The sequence below is a fragment of the Moschus berezovskii genome, chromosome 16 (assembly GCF_049115385.1).
Source record: "Moschus berezovskii isolate FMDL1 chromosome 16, NW_MosBer_1.0, whole genome shotgun sequence".
Classification (NCBI taxonomy): domain Eukaryota; kingdom Metazoa; phylum Chordata; class Mammalia; order Artiodactyla; family Moschidae; genus Moschus; species Moschus berezovskii.
Genome location: NC_142475.1, coordinates 5,772,279 through 5,791,263, shown reverse-complemented (window position 1 = coordinate 5,791,263; position 18,985 = coordinate 5,772,279). Strand labels below are relative to the sequence as shown.

The 18,985-nt window shown below is 42.0% G+C and overlaps 1 protein-coding gene across 5 annotated transcripts in view; it reads right to left on the bottom strand.

Moving 5' to 3' along the window:
* Window positions 1-18,985, bottom strand: part of WWP1 (WW domain containing E3 ubiquitin protein ligase 1) — a 137,684-nt gene that overhangs the window by 4,909 nt on the left and 113,790 nt on the right. For 4 of the 5 annotated variants that reach the window (XM_055431915.2, XM_055431917.2, XM_055431916.2 and 1 more), the window contains 3 exons: window positions 12,535-12,639; window positions 10,104-10,200; window positions 9,619-9,691 (listed from right to left, as the gene is read on the bottom strand). In XM_055431915.2, the coding sequence (XP_055287890.2) occupies window positions 9,619-9,691; window positions 10,104-10,200; window positions 12,535-12,639 (275 nt within the window). Of the gene's footprint in view, window positions 1-9,618; window positions 9,692-10,103; window positions 10,201-12,534; window positions 12,640-18,985 lie in introns of those variants that run through there. The other variant, XR_008686688.2, reaches the window with a different exon arrangement.

Here is an 18,985-nt window from a genome sequence, read left to right as displayed (position 1 = left end):
TGTTTTCAATAAAATAAACTGAGAATATTTCTAAACAGTATATTTTAAAAACACATTTGAAAAACTAAACAGGAAGAATGTAAAAATTTTGTTGGAAGTATTCTAACAGACAGTTTACTACTATATTAATACTTACTGAACATAATATTAAATACACTAATTTTCTTTTGGCAATCGACTCAATTTTAAGACCTATTCATAAAAATATTTTAAGTGTTTCCCAGGGAAAGCTGCAAATACAGATAATAACTGCAGCAGCAGTGGATGGAACCGCTGGGACTCTCCTCTACAGGGCCACGCACGCTGTTTCCGGAGCCCCCTAACTTCTCTGGGGTTGAAGGCGTCCATTTCTCTCACCCGTTCAGCTATGAGTTCACTCGCTCATCAGTTACTCACTGGGAATCTTTCCTGTATCAGGTATTTCTCTCAGGAGCTGGTGACAGGGACGGGAAACTAAGGCCCATGGTCTCACTGAACTCACATTCCAGGGTGGAGACCGTCTATCACCAAATATATACTTTTGTCTTTTCAAATATCTTGTCATATGTTGGGCTTCCCTGGTAGCTCAGTTGGTAAAGAATCCACCTGCAATGTGGGAGACCTGGGTTTGATTCCTGAGTTGGGAAGATCCCCTGGAGAAGAGAAAGGCTACCCACTCCAGTGTTCTGGCCTGGAGAGTTCCATGGACTGTATGGTCCACGGGGCCGCAGAGTCAGACACGACTGAACGACTTTCACTTGTCATATGTAGAACTATTTCTAAAATAATAATGCTTTCAGTCTTGCCAGACTCAAAGAGAATTCCCTGCTGGGATTAACTGATGAAATACAAAAAACATGGAAAATGCTTAAATCAGTATATTGTTTTACAATTTACAAAGGTGTAGACTAACATTTAATTTTTTTAAGATACATCACTGAGCAGCTGGGTCAGGATTCAGGAGTTTCAGATTTCAGTCCCCACTCTATTAGGGTCTAGTGAGATAGCTCTGAGAAGTCAAAACTGTTCTGTACTTTATCTTCTCATGTGGAAGGCTTCTAGAGATGGTCCAGTTCCCTTCTACTACTCCTCCCAGTTACCTGCCCTAGTCAGGAAACTGTACATCAGGAAACAGCCTTTGAAACAAGGCAGCCAATTAAAACTGTTCTTCTCAGACCATGTCTCTCTCTGAAAAGCAGTTCCCAGTAACAAGTAAGGGGACCGTTCTCTTCCCCCCAGCCCCTCCCGCCGCCTCTCCTACGCCTGAGGTGCAGTCTGACAGCAGACTGAGGTCAGGGGAGACTTCCCAACAGGAGTCCGACACTAAGACAGCCGATCCCCTGCCTGTGTCAGACTGTCCTGCTGACCAGGTCGCCCGGCCGCTTCCCCCGACCATCTCTGTCGCTGCCATATCCACCATATCTTCCTCCTCATCTCTTCTCTGTCCAGCAGAATTTCCTGCCTACTGACCTTGTGTACAGTTTTCTTTTTCCCGTCTTCACTATCTAGCGCTTATTAGACATGCCAGTGTGAAACCCCTTTGCTGCTGCTCACTCCCGTGGCGGGCAGTGGGACAGGGAGCCTGGGCCGTCTGGTGCGCGCCCCACCGCTTAGGCCGTGCTCTCCAGGCAGACCCCACGCTCGTCTGTTCTACGGCCATGCTCTTATTTGCGGCTTTCCAATGTTCCGGAATACCCTTTCTGCCTATGAAATTAAGAATCAGGCCAAATGCTACAAAACTTCCTCCAAGAATTCTCTTTGAACATGTTATACAGACTTTATAATTCCCCTCTCCATAAGGTCTTTTTATTTAGGATTTACTCTGTATTATGACTGACTGGTTTCTTCCATTAGGTTCTAAAGTTTACAAGGGCAGAGTCCCCTTTATTCTCCTGATACAGATCCATTTTGCGTACAGCAGACATTTAGTAAGTGTTGAGTTGAACCGTGTAAGAAAATGGGTATCTTTAAAGCACTCAAAAACATGGCTCTAAGACATGAGCTACTCAGTTCTGTGCTGCGTTACAAAGGGACAGAAACATACTGAAAATGCTGCTCTTTTGCTGAGTGCCTACTATGTGAATATCAGAATGCCGTTTTAGATTGCTTTTTAAACTAAACTAAGAGTGGGACAGGTAATGCCTGCTCCTTCTGTTTTCTTATATGTAAACAGGGAGGGGAGTAGCACCCCATGAGCTCGCGTCACGCATACGTTGCCTGCTGTCCCTGTACCCAGAGTAGCCAGCTCTCTAAGCACAGCCCTGGGGACTGCAGCAGGGGGAGCCCACCCGAGGGCCGTCAGCACCGCCCGCCCACAGACTGCAGGCAGAGCCGCGCCTCGCTCACTGCCGGACGCGCAAGAACCCTCACCCCAGGCCTGACCTGCTCTCTCCCCTGATCTGAACAGCGTCTCTACCTGTGCCCCCCAGTCACAGGGTTACAGCCCATTCTTTTGAACTTCTATTATGTGATTTTCAGGCTTCTGTACTCTTAACGGGCTTTCCTGGTGGCTCAGATGGTAAAGAATCTGCCTGCAAATGCGGGAGAGCCGGGTTTGATTCCTGGGTTGGGAAGATCCCCTGGAGACAGTCTTAACAGCCTTAACTGAAACTCAGCTAGCCTCAAACAGTCCGTTTCCTTTGCAGCCAGCCAGCACACTTTCCTCCCCTGAGGCAAACAATCAGGCTATGAAGCCTTCCTTCTGCACTCCTGCTATCACCTCCTTCCGACCACGTTCCTTCCCTCACAGACACCTCTGGCCCCCGCTCCAGTCCTCTCGTTCACTCAGGGGACAGGCAACGCTACGGCCTCCCAGGTCTTGGCCCGTCTTCAGGGATCTGTTCCCTTACTTCAGTATCATATCTTGAACTTGGTCATCAGCATCAAGGGGAATTATTAACTAAAACATTCTGTTCTCTGATTATCTGTTTTCCCCAACTTACTTCAATCAAAACACCAACCTATTAACCCGATACTTTTTCACCATCTTACCTTGCTATGATTTATGGGGTCGCGGAGAGTCAGACACGACTAAGAGACTGAACTGAACCGAACCGAACCTTGTCCACAGACTCTTCCCATCTTCACTTCTTAAGCCACAGCCCATCATTATAAGTATTAGGTTGGTGCAAAGGTAATTGTGGTTTCGGCACTTTGAAATTGCCATTTGATACTGGAATACATTCTCGATAAATGTAGTTATGTTATACATCACTTTAACGCACATTTCTCGCTTTATGTTTTTTTGTTAATGATTCAGTTCAGTTCAGTCCAGTTGCTTAGTCATGTCCGACTCTTTGTGACCTCATGGACTCCAGCACACCAGGCCTCCCTGTCCATCACCAACTCCCAGAGTCCACCCAAACCCATGTCCATCGAGTCAGTGATGCCATCCAACCATCTCATCCTCTGTCGTCCCCTTCTCCTCCCGCCCTCAATCTTTCCCAGCATCAGGGTCTTTTCCAATGAGTCAGCTCTTTGCATCAGGTGGCCAAAGTATTGCAGTTTCAGCCTCAACATCAGTCCTTCCAGTGAACACCCAGGACTGATCTCCTTGCAGTCCAAGGGACTCTCAAGAGTCTTCAACAACACAGTTCAAAAGCATCAATTCTTTGGCGATCAGCTTTCTTCACAGTCCAACTCTCACATCCATACATGAGAAATGGAAAAACCATAGTCTTGACTAAATGGACCTTTGTTGGCAAAGTAATGTCTCTGCTTTTTAAGATGCTGTCTAGGTTGGTCGTAACTTTCATTCCAAGGAGTAAGCGTCTTTTAATTTCACTGCTGCAGTCACCATCTGCAGTGATTTTGGAGCCCAGAAAAATAAAGTGTGATACTGTTTCCCCATCTATCTGCCATGAAGTGATGGGACCAGATGCCATGATCTTCGTTTTCTGAATGTTGAGCTTTAAGCCAACTTTTTCACTCTCATCACTCACTTTCACTTTCATCAAGAGGCTCTTTAGTTCCTCTTCACTTTCTGCCATAAGGGGGGTGTCATCTGCATATCTGAGGTTATTGCTATTTCTCCCGGCAATCTTGATTCCAGCTCGTGCTTCATCCAGCCCAGCGTTTCTCATGATGTACTCTGCATATAAGTTAAATAAGCAGGGCAACAATATACAGCCTTGACATACTCCTTTTCCTATTTGGAACCAGTTTATTGTTCCATGTCCAGTTCTAACTGTTGCTTCCTGACCTGCATACAGGTTTCTTAAGAGGCAGGTCAGGTGGTATTCCCATCTCTTTCAGAATTTTCCATAGTTTACTGTGATCCACACAGTCAAAGGCTTTGGCATAGTCAATAAAGCAAAAATAGATGTTCTTCTGGAACTCTCTTGCTTTTTCGATGATCCATTGGATGTTGGCAATTTGATCTCTGGTTCCTCTGCCTGTTCTAAAACCAGCTTGAACATCTGGAAGTTCACGGTTCACATATTGCTGAAGCGTGGCTTGGAGAATTTTGAGCATGACTTTACTAGCGTGTGAGATGAGTGCAACTGTGCAGTAGTTTGAGCATTCTTTGGCATTGCTTTTGTTTGGGATTGGAATGTAAACTGACCTTTTCTAGTCCTGTGGCCATGCTGTTTATTTTATATTTACTTTAGACTATGGAAAGGATGTTAGACGAAAAGCAAATTCAAGTGACTGTCTTATTTGATTTCAAAATGAGGTGTAAAGCAGCAGAGACAACTTGTAACATCAACAACACATCTGGCCCAGGAACTGCTAACGCATGTACAGTGCAGTGGTGTTTCAAGAAGTCATGCAAAGATGAGAGCCTTGAAGATGAGGACCGTAGTGGCTGGCCATCGGAAGTTACAATGACCGGCTGAGAAGATCATCGAAGCTGACCCTCTCACCACCGAAGAAGTGGCTGAAGAACTCAGTGCTGGCCATTCCACGGTCACTCCACATTGGAAGCCAAGGGGAAAGGTGAAAAGGCGTGGTGGGTGGTGCCTCGTGAGCTGACTGGAAATCAAAAAACTGCTCTTCTCAAATGTCATCTTCCCTTATTCTGCACAACACACCGCTTCTCGATTGGACTGTGACGTGTGATGGAAAGTGGGTTTATATGACAGCCAGCAACGACCAGCTCAGTGGCTGGACTGAGAAGAAGCTCCAGAGCACTTCTCAAAGCCAAACTTGCACCAAAAAAAGGTCATGGTCAAATACCAAAAATAAAAAAAAAGGTCACGGTCGCTGTTTGGTGGTCTGTTGCCCATCTGATCCATTACAACTTTCTGAATTGCAGTGAAACAACTACATCTGAGAAGTATGCTCAGCAAATTGATGAGATGCACCGGCGTGCTGTGACTCATGGGGTCGCAAAGAGTTGGACACGACTGAGCGACTGAACTGAACCGAAAATTGCAATGTCTGCACACAGCATTGGTCAACTGAAAGGGCCCAATTCTCCACGACACCCGACCACGTGCTGCACAACCAACGCTTCAAAAGTTGAATGAACTGGGCTACGAAGTTTTGCCTCATCTACCATATTTATCTGACCTCTCGCCAACAGACTACCACTTCTTCAAGCATCTCGACAACATTCTGCAGGGAAAATGCTTCCACAACCAGCAGGAGGCAGAAAATGCTTTCCTCAAGAGTTTGTCTAACCCCGAAGTATGGATTTTTAGGTTCCAGGAACAGACAAACTTATTTCTCACTGGCAAAAATGTGCTGACTGCAATGGTTCCTATTTTGATTAATAAAGGTGTGTTTGAGCCTGGTTACAATGATTTAAAGTTCATGGTCTAAAACTGCAATTACTTTTGCACCAACCTAATAACTTATAGAGGTCATGGTCCATCCTTATCATCAGTTCAGTTCAGTTCAGTTCAGTCGCTCAGTCGTGTCCGACTCTCCACGACCCCATGAATCACAGCACGCCAGGCCTCCCTGTCCATCACCAACTCCCGGAGTTCACTCAAACTCATGTCCACAGAGTCCGTGATGCCATCCAGCCATCTCATTCTCTGTCGTCCCCTTCTCCTCCCACCCCCAACCTTTCCCAGCATCAGAGTCTTTTCCAGTGAGTCAACTCGTCGCATGAGGTGGCCAAAGTATTGCAGTTTCAGCTTTAGCATCAGTCCCTCCAATGAACACCCAGGATTGATCTCCTTTAGAATGGACTGGTTGGATCTCCTTGCAGTATAAGGGACTCTCAAGAGTCTTCTCCAACACCACAGTTCAAAAGCATCGATTCTTCGGCGATCAGCTTTCTTCACAGTCCAACTCTCACATCCATACATGACCACGGGAAAAACCATTGCCTTGACTAGACGGACCTTAGTTGGCAAAGTAATGCCTCTGCTTTTTAATATACTATCAAGGTTGGTCATAACTTTCCTTCCAAGGAGCAAGCGTCTTTTAATTTCATGGCTGCAATCAGCATCCGCAGTGATTTTGGAGCCCAAAAAAATAAAGTCTGACACTGTTTCCACTGTTTTTCCATCTATTTCCCATGAAGTGATGGGACCAGATGCCATGACCTTTGTTTGTTTGCTGAATGTTGAGCTTCAAGCCAAACTTTTCACTCTCCTCTTTCACTTTCATCAAGAGGCTTTTGAGTTCCTCTTCACTTTCTGCCATAAGGGTAGTGTCATCTGCATATCTGAGGTTATTGATATTTCTCCCAGCAATCTTGATTCCAGCTTGTGCTTCTTCCAGCCCAGGGTTCCTCATGATGTACTCTGCATATAAGTTAAATAAGCAAGGTGACAATATACAACCTTGACGTACACCTTTCCTATTTGGAACCAGTCTGTTGTTCCATGTCCAGTTCTAACTGTTGCTTCCTGACCTGCATACAGGTTTCTCAAGAGGCAGGTCAGGTGGTCTGGTATTCCCATCTCTTTCAGAATGTTCCACAGTTTATTGTGATCCTTATCATCACTACCTTGCAAATACTTTAAAATCTTATCTCTCCATGTTGAACTCAAACTCTGAATGAACTCAGCCTTCCACTTTCTCATTCCTTGAACCTCATCAGTTGGAAATGATGCAGGGGCTAGTTGACGACTTCACGTGAGCTTTAGACCTGAGCAGGCAATCCAGTGCTGCCCAGCGTCCTTAGCCATGTTTCTCCAGAAAACACTTGTCTAGTCCCCGACAACTCTCCCTTTCTTTCTCCTTCCAAGTCCTTCCCTTCTTCATTGTTAACCAGTGACTTCCCCTTATAAATACTTGGAGGGAAAAAATCAACAGTTGATCAACTCTTTTTTCCTTCACAAAATCTGTAGTTTAACCCAACTTTTCTTCCTCTTCTCTTACAACAAAGGAAATGTTCTTGTTTTCATCAAAAGTGAATTCCTTAACTCACACTCAGAATCCCAATTCTTTCCATCTCCTTAGGTTATGAACTCTCTGTCCCCTGCCTCAACAATCTCTCTTGCATTAGACTTACCAATTTAATCTAACCTGGTGTTCCTAAAAGTTTTTGGTGAACAGGATCCTTTTGCACACCTAAAAATACTGAGAAATCCAAAGAGCTTTTTGCTTATGTGAATTATAGCTACTGATATTCACCATAAATTTTAAAAACAATTTACTGTGAAAATGAAAGGAAGTTATTTTTATGAAAAAAGTGTCTGTTTTCATAAAAGTAGTGAAAAAAGTGACCTCGTTTCATGTTTTTGCAAATCATTTTAATGTCTGGTTTAATAGAAGATATATGGATTCTAATACCTATGTGCTTATACTATCAAACTGCATTGTTTTAGATTAAGTATATGAAAACTGTTCCCATACAGATATGCAATTAGAAAACAGACATGTACTCTAGTAATTTTTTTCCCCAGGAAATTGTGGATATTGTTCTTTTTGATAATATACTAAGTTTGACAAGGTTATGCATAATATGGGTTTTGAAATTATATCACAGAACCCTTTGTATTCTGTTATATGAAATCCACTGGTTTATTTTGCACTTTGGATGTTTTTCCCATGATGAGTTTATAACATCATCATGTATCAGTTATTTGGAAATATAGGTTCACCAAATTATAACGAATTTTCAAATATTAAAAGTCTTGGGAAGCTGCAAAGCTGAATATACAAGTTTTCCAAAATTCTGATTTTTGTATGAAACCAATTTTATCACCACCAGCAAATGCTGTTAGTTGTTCTTAAAATGATGAGCTTTTACTTACTTTTCAAGAAAAAAGTCTGAATGAAAGTCTGTTATGTTTTCAAGTAAAAAGAGCATTTCACAAAAAAAGCAAGCTCTTCAGCTTTCAACTCAACTGTCTAAGAGCTTCTTCGCAAGACAAAACCCAGTGTTTTCTGTAGACTTGCTTTATGTTGTCACACAAAATATTAAAAATAAACTACACACACACTTCAAGTGTCAAGATTTAATAAAGTTAATAGTTTTGACTACTTCATAATCAACAACTTTCAATAAGCCTGGCCTTTTCTTTCCTTTTTTTTTTAAACTCAAATGTGTGGTGTTGAAAAATGCAGAGACAGCAGTCTGGTGTCACTGCCTTGACTTGTGCTAAGGCAACAGCTGTTGACCCACCATTACTCTGGTACCACAAGTGCAAATGTCAAAACAGTAAAAAGGCAAAAAAGGACAGTGTGAAAACTGGCTTTGACCTTCTGAAAGCAACACATGCCTTTAGGCCGTCACCACCTTCTGTCTGGATGACTAACCGCTCTGACCTCCCTGTTCTCCCTCTCCCAGTTCCCGCCTGCCCTCTGCTGCCACAGTCGTTTTTCTTAGATCTCATTATTCCTGTATAAGACTCTTCAATGGCTTCTAACTGTCTTTAGAATCTAACTGCTCATCATAGCCTATTAACCTCTACATATAGCCCCTGCCCACATTTCTGAATTCTTTCATCCTCCTCGGAATCATTAAGTTCCATTCATACCAAGTCATCTTTTATTTCTGTAAAAAATGACTTTACAAAGTATACACTCCCCATTTCTTCCCACAGCATGCTATTCATCAAACTCAACTTAAACATCACTGTATCCAAGAAACTTCCCTGACCACCCAATCCGGTGGGGATTCCTCTCCAGCTGTTCTGGTTCCCGTTAAAGGACTTCTAGCATTCGGAAAGAGGTGTTGACCTGTGTGTCTTTTGCGACCCCACCCCCAATGGAGTGCAAACTTCATAAAAGGCAGGGAGCACTTCAATCTTATTTTATGCCTGCTACTGCTGCTGCTAACTTGCATCAGTCATGCCCAACTCTGTGCGACTCCATAGAGGGCAGCCCACCAGGCTCCCCCGTCCCTGGGATTTTCCAGGCAAGAATACTGGAGTGGGTTGCCATTGCCTTCTCCAATGCATGAAAGTGAAACGTGAAAGTGAAGTCACTCAGTCGTGTCCAACTCTTCGCGACCCCATGGACTGCAGCCCACCAGGCTCCTCCATCTATGGGATTTTCCAGGCAAGAGTAATGGAGTGGGTTGCCACTGCCTTCTCTGATTTTATGCCCAGTGGTACTCTAAATATTTTTTTAATCAATGGATACATTTCTCGAGTGTTTATTATTAAGCACTCACTCTGAAGTGTTTGGTTATAGAGTAGTATTTGAATCAGTAAAAACTGAAATTCTGACTACTTTAACGAATCAACAATGATACTCAGTCTTTGTACTAGTTAAGATTTTTGAACTTACCACGTGTGGCTTCTTGGTAACCAGGTGTCTTTGCCAACTTTTTCAATGCAAAATTTTTGAGGCCCATTACTTCCTAAATCAGGAAAATATGACAAAATTTATTTGGTCCTTTAAACTTTTTAGTTTTGACAACTAGTCAAACCAGAACACGTCACAGAATCAACATGAACGATACAGAATAAACTACAATGTAAGTGGCTTCTGCCCAGAGAAGCCTCTTAATGCTGCAGAGATCCAGCAACAGGAATCACAGAGTGGAAAGATGAGTGTCTACAGAACTGTGCTCCCTTCACACAGCTACGTCCAGCCGCCTCTGAGAGCAGATTTCAGACCTATCTCACGAATGTGCTTGATATTCAGCACTGATCTGTCTTTCTTTCAGCAGACGCCCTACATACAGCACAGAAGAACAATCCTCCGGCGTAAGTCTGCTGCGTGTCTAGACGCATCATCACAGCACTCCTCACAGAGAGCACTGCACTCACCCATGAGCTCAGCAAACCCTCCGAGGGGTAGACGGCAGGTCCCCGTGACAAACTGCAGGAGCCGCATTCTCACTTCGTTGTCCGTCTCCTTCACAAACTGCGCAACAAAACCAAGTTTACTGTACCACCTGGTGAGAATTATCTGTACTAAGAGATCCATATGTATAATTCTATTTCCAATTTCAAGTTAACTTACGCTTGTATTGATTTCAAAGCCCAATTTCCTATTTTTAGGAGGAAAATGAAAACAGAGGATGCGCCATATGCTTTTTGGGTATTTGGCCCTAACAACAATATTATGAGACAGGTACTAGCATTAACATCCCCACTGTACATGTAAGAAGACGGAGGCCAGGCTTCCCTGGCGGCTCAGTGGTAAAGAACCTGTCTGCCGACGCAGGAGACACAAGTTCGATCCCTGATCCGGAAGATCCCACACGACACAGAGCAACTAAGCCCGGGGGCCACAGCTATTGAGCCTGTGCTCTGAAGACCAGGAGCCACAACCTCCGAGCCCACAGGCCATGACCACAGAAGCCCTCATGCCTCAGAGCCTGTGCTCCGTAGCAGAGAAGACATCGCGATGGGAGCCTGCACACCACAGCTAGAGGGGAGCCCCTGCTCAGCGCAACACTAGAAAAGCCCATGTGTAGCAACAGAGACCCAGCACAGTCAGAAATAAACAAGTAATCAGAAAAAAAGAAAATGGAGGCCTGGAGAGATGAAAGAATTTGTCCTTCTTGACCAGCTGATAAGTGGCAGAACTAACATCTGAGCTCAGGTCTGACTGAGGTCTAAAGCTCTGTTATCCTGACCTGAGCTGACTACCCTGCAAGCTACCGATGGTGAACAAATCCTTCTCAACTGCCACTCTCGGCAGTTTCTGATGTTTTCTTTCACTAAACACCACTTTCCCAACTCTGTTCTTCATGCTTGAAAACCCAAAGTATGCATTCTTCTAAAAATATATCTCTTCACGGACTATTTCTTTTCAAAGTGGACATAGACAGGTAATGTGAAATACTGATCTGAATTGCTCTGAGTGTCTCACAACAGAAGGCAAGGAACTTAGGGGACAGTGTGAGAGCAGAAAAGTATCTTAAAAGCAAGAGACTAAACTTTAGCTAACAATGAGACAAGATGTGCTAAATACGAAAAATAATGTTTCTGCACAGAATTGCGCTGAGGCAACATGTTTCATCAAGACATAGAAATGGAGGTGAACAGGGCTGGCATAAACCTCACCACTTTCCCCAGAACAAATCCCCTTGAATGAGAGAGTGAGTGAAGTTGCTTAGTCTTGTCTGAGTCCTTGTGACCCCATGGGCCACAGCCCGCCAAGCTCCTCTGTCCATGGCATTTTCCAGGCAAGAACACCGGAGTAAGTTGCCATTTCCTTCTCCAGGAAAATCCCATTGAGAAAACACAACTGTTCATTTGGATTTACGTAAGCCAGTGCTTAGGCTCCTCATGTATATAGAAAGAAACACCCACAGAGAGTGTCAGGGGATAAAAGGAACAGGAAGCTGACAAAGAGCCAAAAGCAAGATTACAGATACCTGCACATACTCTGTATGGATGCAATTCTGATGTCTTAGGTTTGAAAACGGAGTTACTCCTACTTTTCATTTACTTTTTGCAATAGATAACATGTGCGCGTGGTGTGGAACTCAGGCCGCAGCAGGGCGCAGCGGAAGCCCACAGGCACACCGCTGCCCCAGGGCGGCTCTCTGCCCAGGAGCCTGCCAGCTTCTCAGAGGCTGTGTTCATACACGAGCAGACACTTCGTCCATATAGAATAGATATTTTCCTTTAAGCCAAGTAATAGATACAACTTCCTTTTAACCTTAATATTGTACTGAAAAACACTATTCTCCAATATTTTTGTTAATTTGCATTAAGAAACAGAATGACAAAAAGGTATGGAATTACAGAATGGATATATTACAATTTATTTACTCAGTTCCCCTGACGGACAGAGAGGGAGGGAGGGAAAGAGAGGGGAGAGAGAAAGGAGAGGAAAGGGAAGTTGTTCCTGAACATGATCCTTCAGATTGTTCTAATTTGCTGACACATTATCACCTCTAGAGGAATTAAGTATTTTCACTGACTTTCTCATATTCCTCTTTTACTTCCAAAATTAAGTAGAATTTATAGAATACTTTCATACTACTAGAAAAAAATGTTATGCCTAAAACCATTACTGTTAAACTATTATTTAAAGATGGTCATTTGTTCTTTCATTTAGAAAATAAGAAATGGAAAATCCTGTAACAAGTATTTACACTATCCACTTCTAATTTAAAATTCAAAGACTGAATATCACGTCCAAAAGCGGTCTCAACCTTAAAAATGAACTGTTTTCAAATTACCGCTTCATCAGAAAACATTTTCTTTCAGTATTTAGTTTCAAGAAGATAAAAGCAAATACCTGCCAAAACCAAATGATTTGCTTGCTGTTTCTGGTATAATGTCGATACACAGTGTTTCTCTGCCAATCTGCCAGGTCAACCTCCTGCATGCCACACAGCATAACCTGGGAAACGAACACAGTGTCAGGTCAGAGTAAGGATTCACTGAAGAGACTAACTACAGGACTGAAATCTGCTAACCCCCAGCTATGCACGTGCTTAATTATGCCAAATGGCGAATGTGTACATCAAACAAGAGTCATAGAAAAGCAAGTCTAACCAAAATGTGGCAATTTAACATGCAGAATTCTGGGGTTCTTATCTGATTCATGCTTACTGAACTTAAAAACATTCAAAAGTAACTATTCTTCAAGAAAAACATCAGCTATACAAAAACAATCACTTTTATTACACATATATTCCAAATCACATACATTACAAATAAGTTTTAAACATAAATTTCTGGTTCTTCTTTTTTTTTTTTTTAAATCTATGCTACCTTACCTATTTAAAAGTATACTAACCTCCTGTTATTCATCTATCCAGGCTTTGAGAATAAAATATTCTAGATATGTAAAATTTTCAAATAACTCTAGTTTATTATATATGGGATAAAAACTATTTTGGGCATAATAAACTGTACAATACTTTATTTCTCATATCAACTATGATCTATAATTTACACACAATAAAGCGTGCATATTTTAAGTACAGAGTTACATGCATTTTGACAGAAGTATGTACCTGGTAACCACCTCAGTGATTTCACCACAGATTAGATTTCTGAACGCAGCAGATATACTACACTCATCCACTCTCTTTTCTGTTTTCTCTTCTCGCCAGTAGAATGTTTATGAGATTCATCCACTCTGTGATGGGTACCAGTGGTTCTTTCATATTGCTGAGCAGTATTTCATTATGTAAATATACAATTTATTTATCCATTCTCTTGTTGATGGACATTTAGGTAACTTCAAAGTTTTGATTTTGATGAGTAACACTGTGATGAACATTTATGGAAAAGTTCTTCTGTGAACATATACATCTCATTTCCACATGAGTAAGCACCGACTGGTGGACCCGCCAGGGCATAAGGCTGAGGCATGTTTAACAGTGAGAATTCATTTAGTTTGAATCTGTATTTCCCCAACGATTAGTGGCCATCTCCCCATGTTCATATGCCATCAACAGAGCTGCTTTAATGAAGTGAGTCTTTGTCCACTTAAAAACTGTCTTTTTATTGAGTGACAGGTTTTTAATATAGTCTGGATATAACACCTTTGTCTCAAGAGTTTCTCTCAGCAGGTAGGTTGCCTTTTCATTTACTTGACAGCATCTTTTGAAGAGAAGTTTTTAATTCTGATGAAGTCTAACATCTTTTCTGTGCTTCCTAAGACACTTCTGTCTAGACCAAGATTTTTCTACTATGCTATATTTTTAGTTTTCATATTTATGTTAATAATTTATTTCAAATTAATCTTTATGAGCTGACTTGGGGTCAAAATTAATTTTCTTCTATATCAATGTCAAGTTAATCCAGAATCATTTGTTCAAGACTTTTCCCCTTTTCCCATCAAAATATATTAGTATTTTTGATGAAAATAATTGACAATATATATGTGGATCTATTCTGGACTCTAATTAAAGTGTTCCACTGACCTGTCTGTCTATCCTCACACAAATATCACACTATCTTAATTACTATGGCTTATAAAAATTCTTGACATCAGGTAGTAAAAACATCCTGTAAGATTTGTCCTTTTTCAAAATTGTTTTGGCTAATCTAGAACCTGTGCATTTCCTTTTAATTTTAGAACTAACCCATCAATTTCTACAGAAAATTCTACCAGGATGTTGACTGGATTGTGTTGTTTGGAAAAAACTGGTATTTACAATACTGAATCTTCCAATACATATCATGAAATATGTCTTCACTGACTACAATTTTAATTTTTCTCAGCAATGTTTCCGGTTTTTAGGATAGAGTTCTTACATGCCTTTGGCTAAATTTGTTCATTTTTTTTTTAATGCTTTAGAAAATGAAACTTTGAAGTTTCAATTTCTAAATGTTTGCTGCGAGCATGCAGAAGATCACAATTGATTTTTTAAATGACTGAGCTCGCACCCTACAATGAATTGTTAAAATTCACTATCATTTCTAGTCGTTTTTTGGTAGGTCCCTTAGGATTTTCTAAGTTGACAATCATGTTATCATCTGTGAATAAAGGCAATTTTACTTCTTTCCAAACTTTATGCTTTTTGCTTCTACTTCTGCCTTATTGCACTGGCTTTGGAATCTGGTGCAATATAGAACACAAGCGGTGACAGTGGACATCACTGAGTTCCCAGTCTCAGTGAGAAATATTCAAGATATCACGATTAGAATGATGTCAGGATTTATCTTTTTCGTTGATGCGCTTTATCAAACTGAGAAGGCTGCCTTCTATTCCTAGTGTGATGAGTTTTTATACAGAATGACTGTTTCATCTTCTTACAAACAGATTTTAACCTGTCAAACAGGGGCACGATTATGGACAACCATTCTCTGGGATGACGGTGTAGATATTCTTCACTGTGGCATTATTCACGGTTAACAGAGACAATGAACAGGAGGAGGAGAAGAAACAAGAGAAAGACAAAACAAACTCCCGTTTCCTCACAACTCTGCACTGTGAGCTAACAGCAACTCAGCAATCAGTGAGGGCTTTGGTCTCCTTATCTGTGTTAGAAAGTTACCATGCAGCCAGACTATTTCACAAGGTGCCCTGCGAGAAGACTGTAAGCGCTACCAAAGGTGATATAAAAGCATGCACCTGTTAATATCTGTCTCTATCTACTGTCTTAGCTTCCTCTAGGTTCTGGTGTCAAGCTCTTGGCGTAACAGCCCTCTCTCACTGAGTGGCCCCTAAGACAGCAGTTCTTAACCAAGGGTACAGAGTACTTTCAGTTCAGTTCAATTCAGTCACTCAGTCGTGTCCGACTCTTTGCAACCCCATGAATCACAGCACGCCAGGCCTCCCTGTCCATCACCAACTCCCGGAGTTCACTCAAACTCAGGTCCATTGAGTTGGTGATGCCATCCAGCTATCTCATCCTCTGTCGTCCCCTTCTCCTCCTGCCCCCAATCCTTCCCAGCATCAGTCTTTTCCAGTGAGTCAACTCGTTGCATGAGGTGGCCAAAGTATTGCAGTTTCAGCTTTATCATCAGTCCCTCCAATGAACATCAAGGATTGGTCTCCTTTAGAATGGACTGGTTGGATCTCCTTGCAGTCCAAGGGACTCTCAAGAGTCTTCTCCAGAACCACAGTTCAAAAGCATCAATTCTTTGGCGATCAGCCTTTTTCGCAGTCCAACTCTCACAGCCATACATGAGCACTGGAAAAACCATAGCCTTGAGTAGACGGACCTTTGTTAGATGTATGCATTTTGAGGATGAAAAACTGTTTCATTTTCTTCAGATTCTTAATAAAGTTAGTGATTTAAAAAATGATTAATACTACTCTAAAAAGTATCTTACATCCTACTAATGCATTTCTGCTAATTTGTGTTAAGCAAGCTGTTAGGAAAGAGCCCTTAACTAAGGTTTACAGAGTCTGCCTGTAATTCAGACTCTAAGTCCTGATTTTCATGTATTTCCCATGTCAGAGTTTCTAGAAGGCTAAGTCCTACACAGGACTATTACTGTATAAAATTTAAAATGCTAATTTTTTCATATGCACATTTTGATTACATGGACAAACCAAGTTTCTTAACAGAGGATGCAAGATGGCTGAAGTTAAAATACTGCCCCCAATGCAAGCACTTTCCTAAATGGCCCTCCCTACCTTCTAATCTACATGGGGGAGACTCGGAGAATTCACAGTAACTAATCATCAGGGAAACATAAATCAAAACCACAGCGAGCTGCCACCTCATACTATCATACTGGAATTGTTATTATTAAAAACAAAAACAGAAAATAACAAGTATAGGCAAAGATGTGGAGAAGTTGGAAGCCTTATATACATTTGGTGGGAATGGAAAATGGTACAGCTGCTATGGAAAATGGTAGTGGTTCTTCAAGAAGTTAAATAGAGAATTACTATCTGATCAAGCAATACCAGTCCTGAGTATTTACTCAAAAGAACTGAAAGCAGGGCCTCCAAGAGTATCCTGTACACTCGTGCAGACAGCAGCAGCATTCACAACCACCAAAAGCTGGGACGGAGACAAAGACTCAGTGACTGATGGACGGAAAAAGGAAACACGCGCACACGTGTTCTGTGTGTCAGTTGTGACCTTTGGGACGTATCAGTCAACTCTCGGTGACCCCAGGGACTGCAGCCCGCCAGGCTTCCCTATCCTCAACCATCTCCCGGAGCTTGCTCAAACTCACGTCCATCGAGTCGGTGATGCCATTCAACCATCTCATCCTCTGTCGTCCCCTTCTCTCCCGCCTTCAGTCTTTCCCAGCATCAGGGTCTTTTCAAATGAGTCAGCCTGTCGCATGAGGTGGCCAAAGTATTGCAGCCTCAGCATCAGTCCTTCCAATGAACACCCAGGACTGATCTCCTCTAGGATGGACTGGTTGGATCTCCTTGCAGTCCAAGGGACTCTCAAGAGTCTTCTCCAACACCACAGTTCAAAAGCATCAATTCTTCGGTGATCAGCTTTCTTCACAGTCCAACTCTCACATCCATACATGACCACTGGAAAAACAGTCTTGACTAAACGTTTGGACCTTTGTTGGCAAAGTAATGACTCTGCTTTTTAAAACGCTGTCTAAGTTGTCATAATTTTTCTTCCAAGGAGCAAGTGTCTTTTAATTTCATGGCTGCAGTCACCATCTGCAGTGATTTTGCAGCCCAAGAAAATAAAGTCTGTTACTGTTTTGTTTCCCCATCTATTTGCCATGAAGTGATGGGAGTGGATGCCAGGATCTTCGTTTTCTGAGTGCTGAGTTTTAAGCTACCTTTTTCACTCTCCTCTTTCAGTTTCATCAAGAGGATCTTTAGTTCCTTTCTGCTTTCTACCCTAAGGGTGGTGTCATCTGCATATCTGAGGTTATTGATAGTTCTCCCAGCAATGTTGATCCCAGCTTGCGCTTCATCCGGTCTGGCACTTCAATGATGTACTCTGCATAAAAATTAAATAAACACGGTGACAATATACAGCCTTGATGTACTCCTTTCCCAATCTGCAACCAGTCTATCGTTCCATGTCTGGTTCTAATGTTGCTTCTTGATCTGCATAGAAGCAGTAGCTTCTCAGGAGGTGGTCAGGTGGTCTGGTATTCCCGTCTCTTGAACAGCTTTCCACAGCTGTGGTCTACACAGTCCAAGTCTTTACCCTAGTCAGGGAAGCAGATGCTTTTCTGAAACTCTCTTGATTTTTCAATGATCAAATGGGTGTTGGCAATTTGATCTCTGGTTCCTCTGCCTTTTCTAAATCCAGCTTGAACATCTGGAAGCTCACGGTTCATGTACTGTTGAAGCCTAGCTTGGAGAATTTTGAGCATTACTTTGCTAGCATGTGAGATGAGTGTGCAGTAGTTTGAACATTCTTTGGCATTGACCTTCTTTGAGATTGGAATGAAAACTCAATCTGTTTTCCAGTCCAGCGGCCACAGTTTTCCAAATTTGTTGGCAAGCTGAGTGCAGCACTTTCACAGCATCCTCTTCTAAGATTTGAAATAGCTCGGCTGGAATTCCATCACCTCCACTAGTTTTGTTGGTGGTGATGCTTCCTAAAGCCCACTTGACTTCGCACTCCTTGATGTTTTGCTCTATGTGAGTGATCACACCATTGTGGTTATCTGGGTCATTAAAATCTTTTTTGTATTGTTCTTCTGTGTATTCTTGTCACCTCTTCTTAATAATCTCTGCTTCTGTGAGGTCCATACAGTTTCTGTCCTTAATCGTGCCCAACCTTGCATAAAATGTTCTCTTGGTATCTCTAATTTTTTTGAAGAGATCTCTAGTCTTTCCCATTCTATTGCTTTCCTGTTTCTTTGCATTGTTCACTTAGGAAGGCTTTCTTATCTCTCCTTGCTATTCTAAGTCTGCATTCAGATGGGTCTATCTTTCCTTTTCTCCTTTGCCTTTCACTTCTCTTCTTTTCTCAGCTATTTGTAAGGCCTCTTGAGACAACCATTTTGCCTTTTTGCATTTCTTCTTCTTGGGGATGGTTTTGATCACCGCCTCCTGTACAATGTTATGAACTTCTGCCCCTAGTTCATCAGGCACTCTGCCTATCAGATCTAATCCCTTGAATCTATTCTCACTTCCACTGTATAATTGTAAGGGATTTGACTTAGGTTATACCTGAATGGTCTAGTGGTTTTCCCTACTTTCTTCAATTTAAGTCTGAATTTTGCAATAAGAAGTTTATGATCTAAGAGCCACAGTCAGCTCCTGGTCTTGTTTTTGCTGACTGTATAGCGCTTCTCCATCTTCAGCTGCAAAAAATATAATCAATCGGATTTCAGTATGG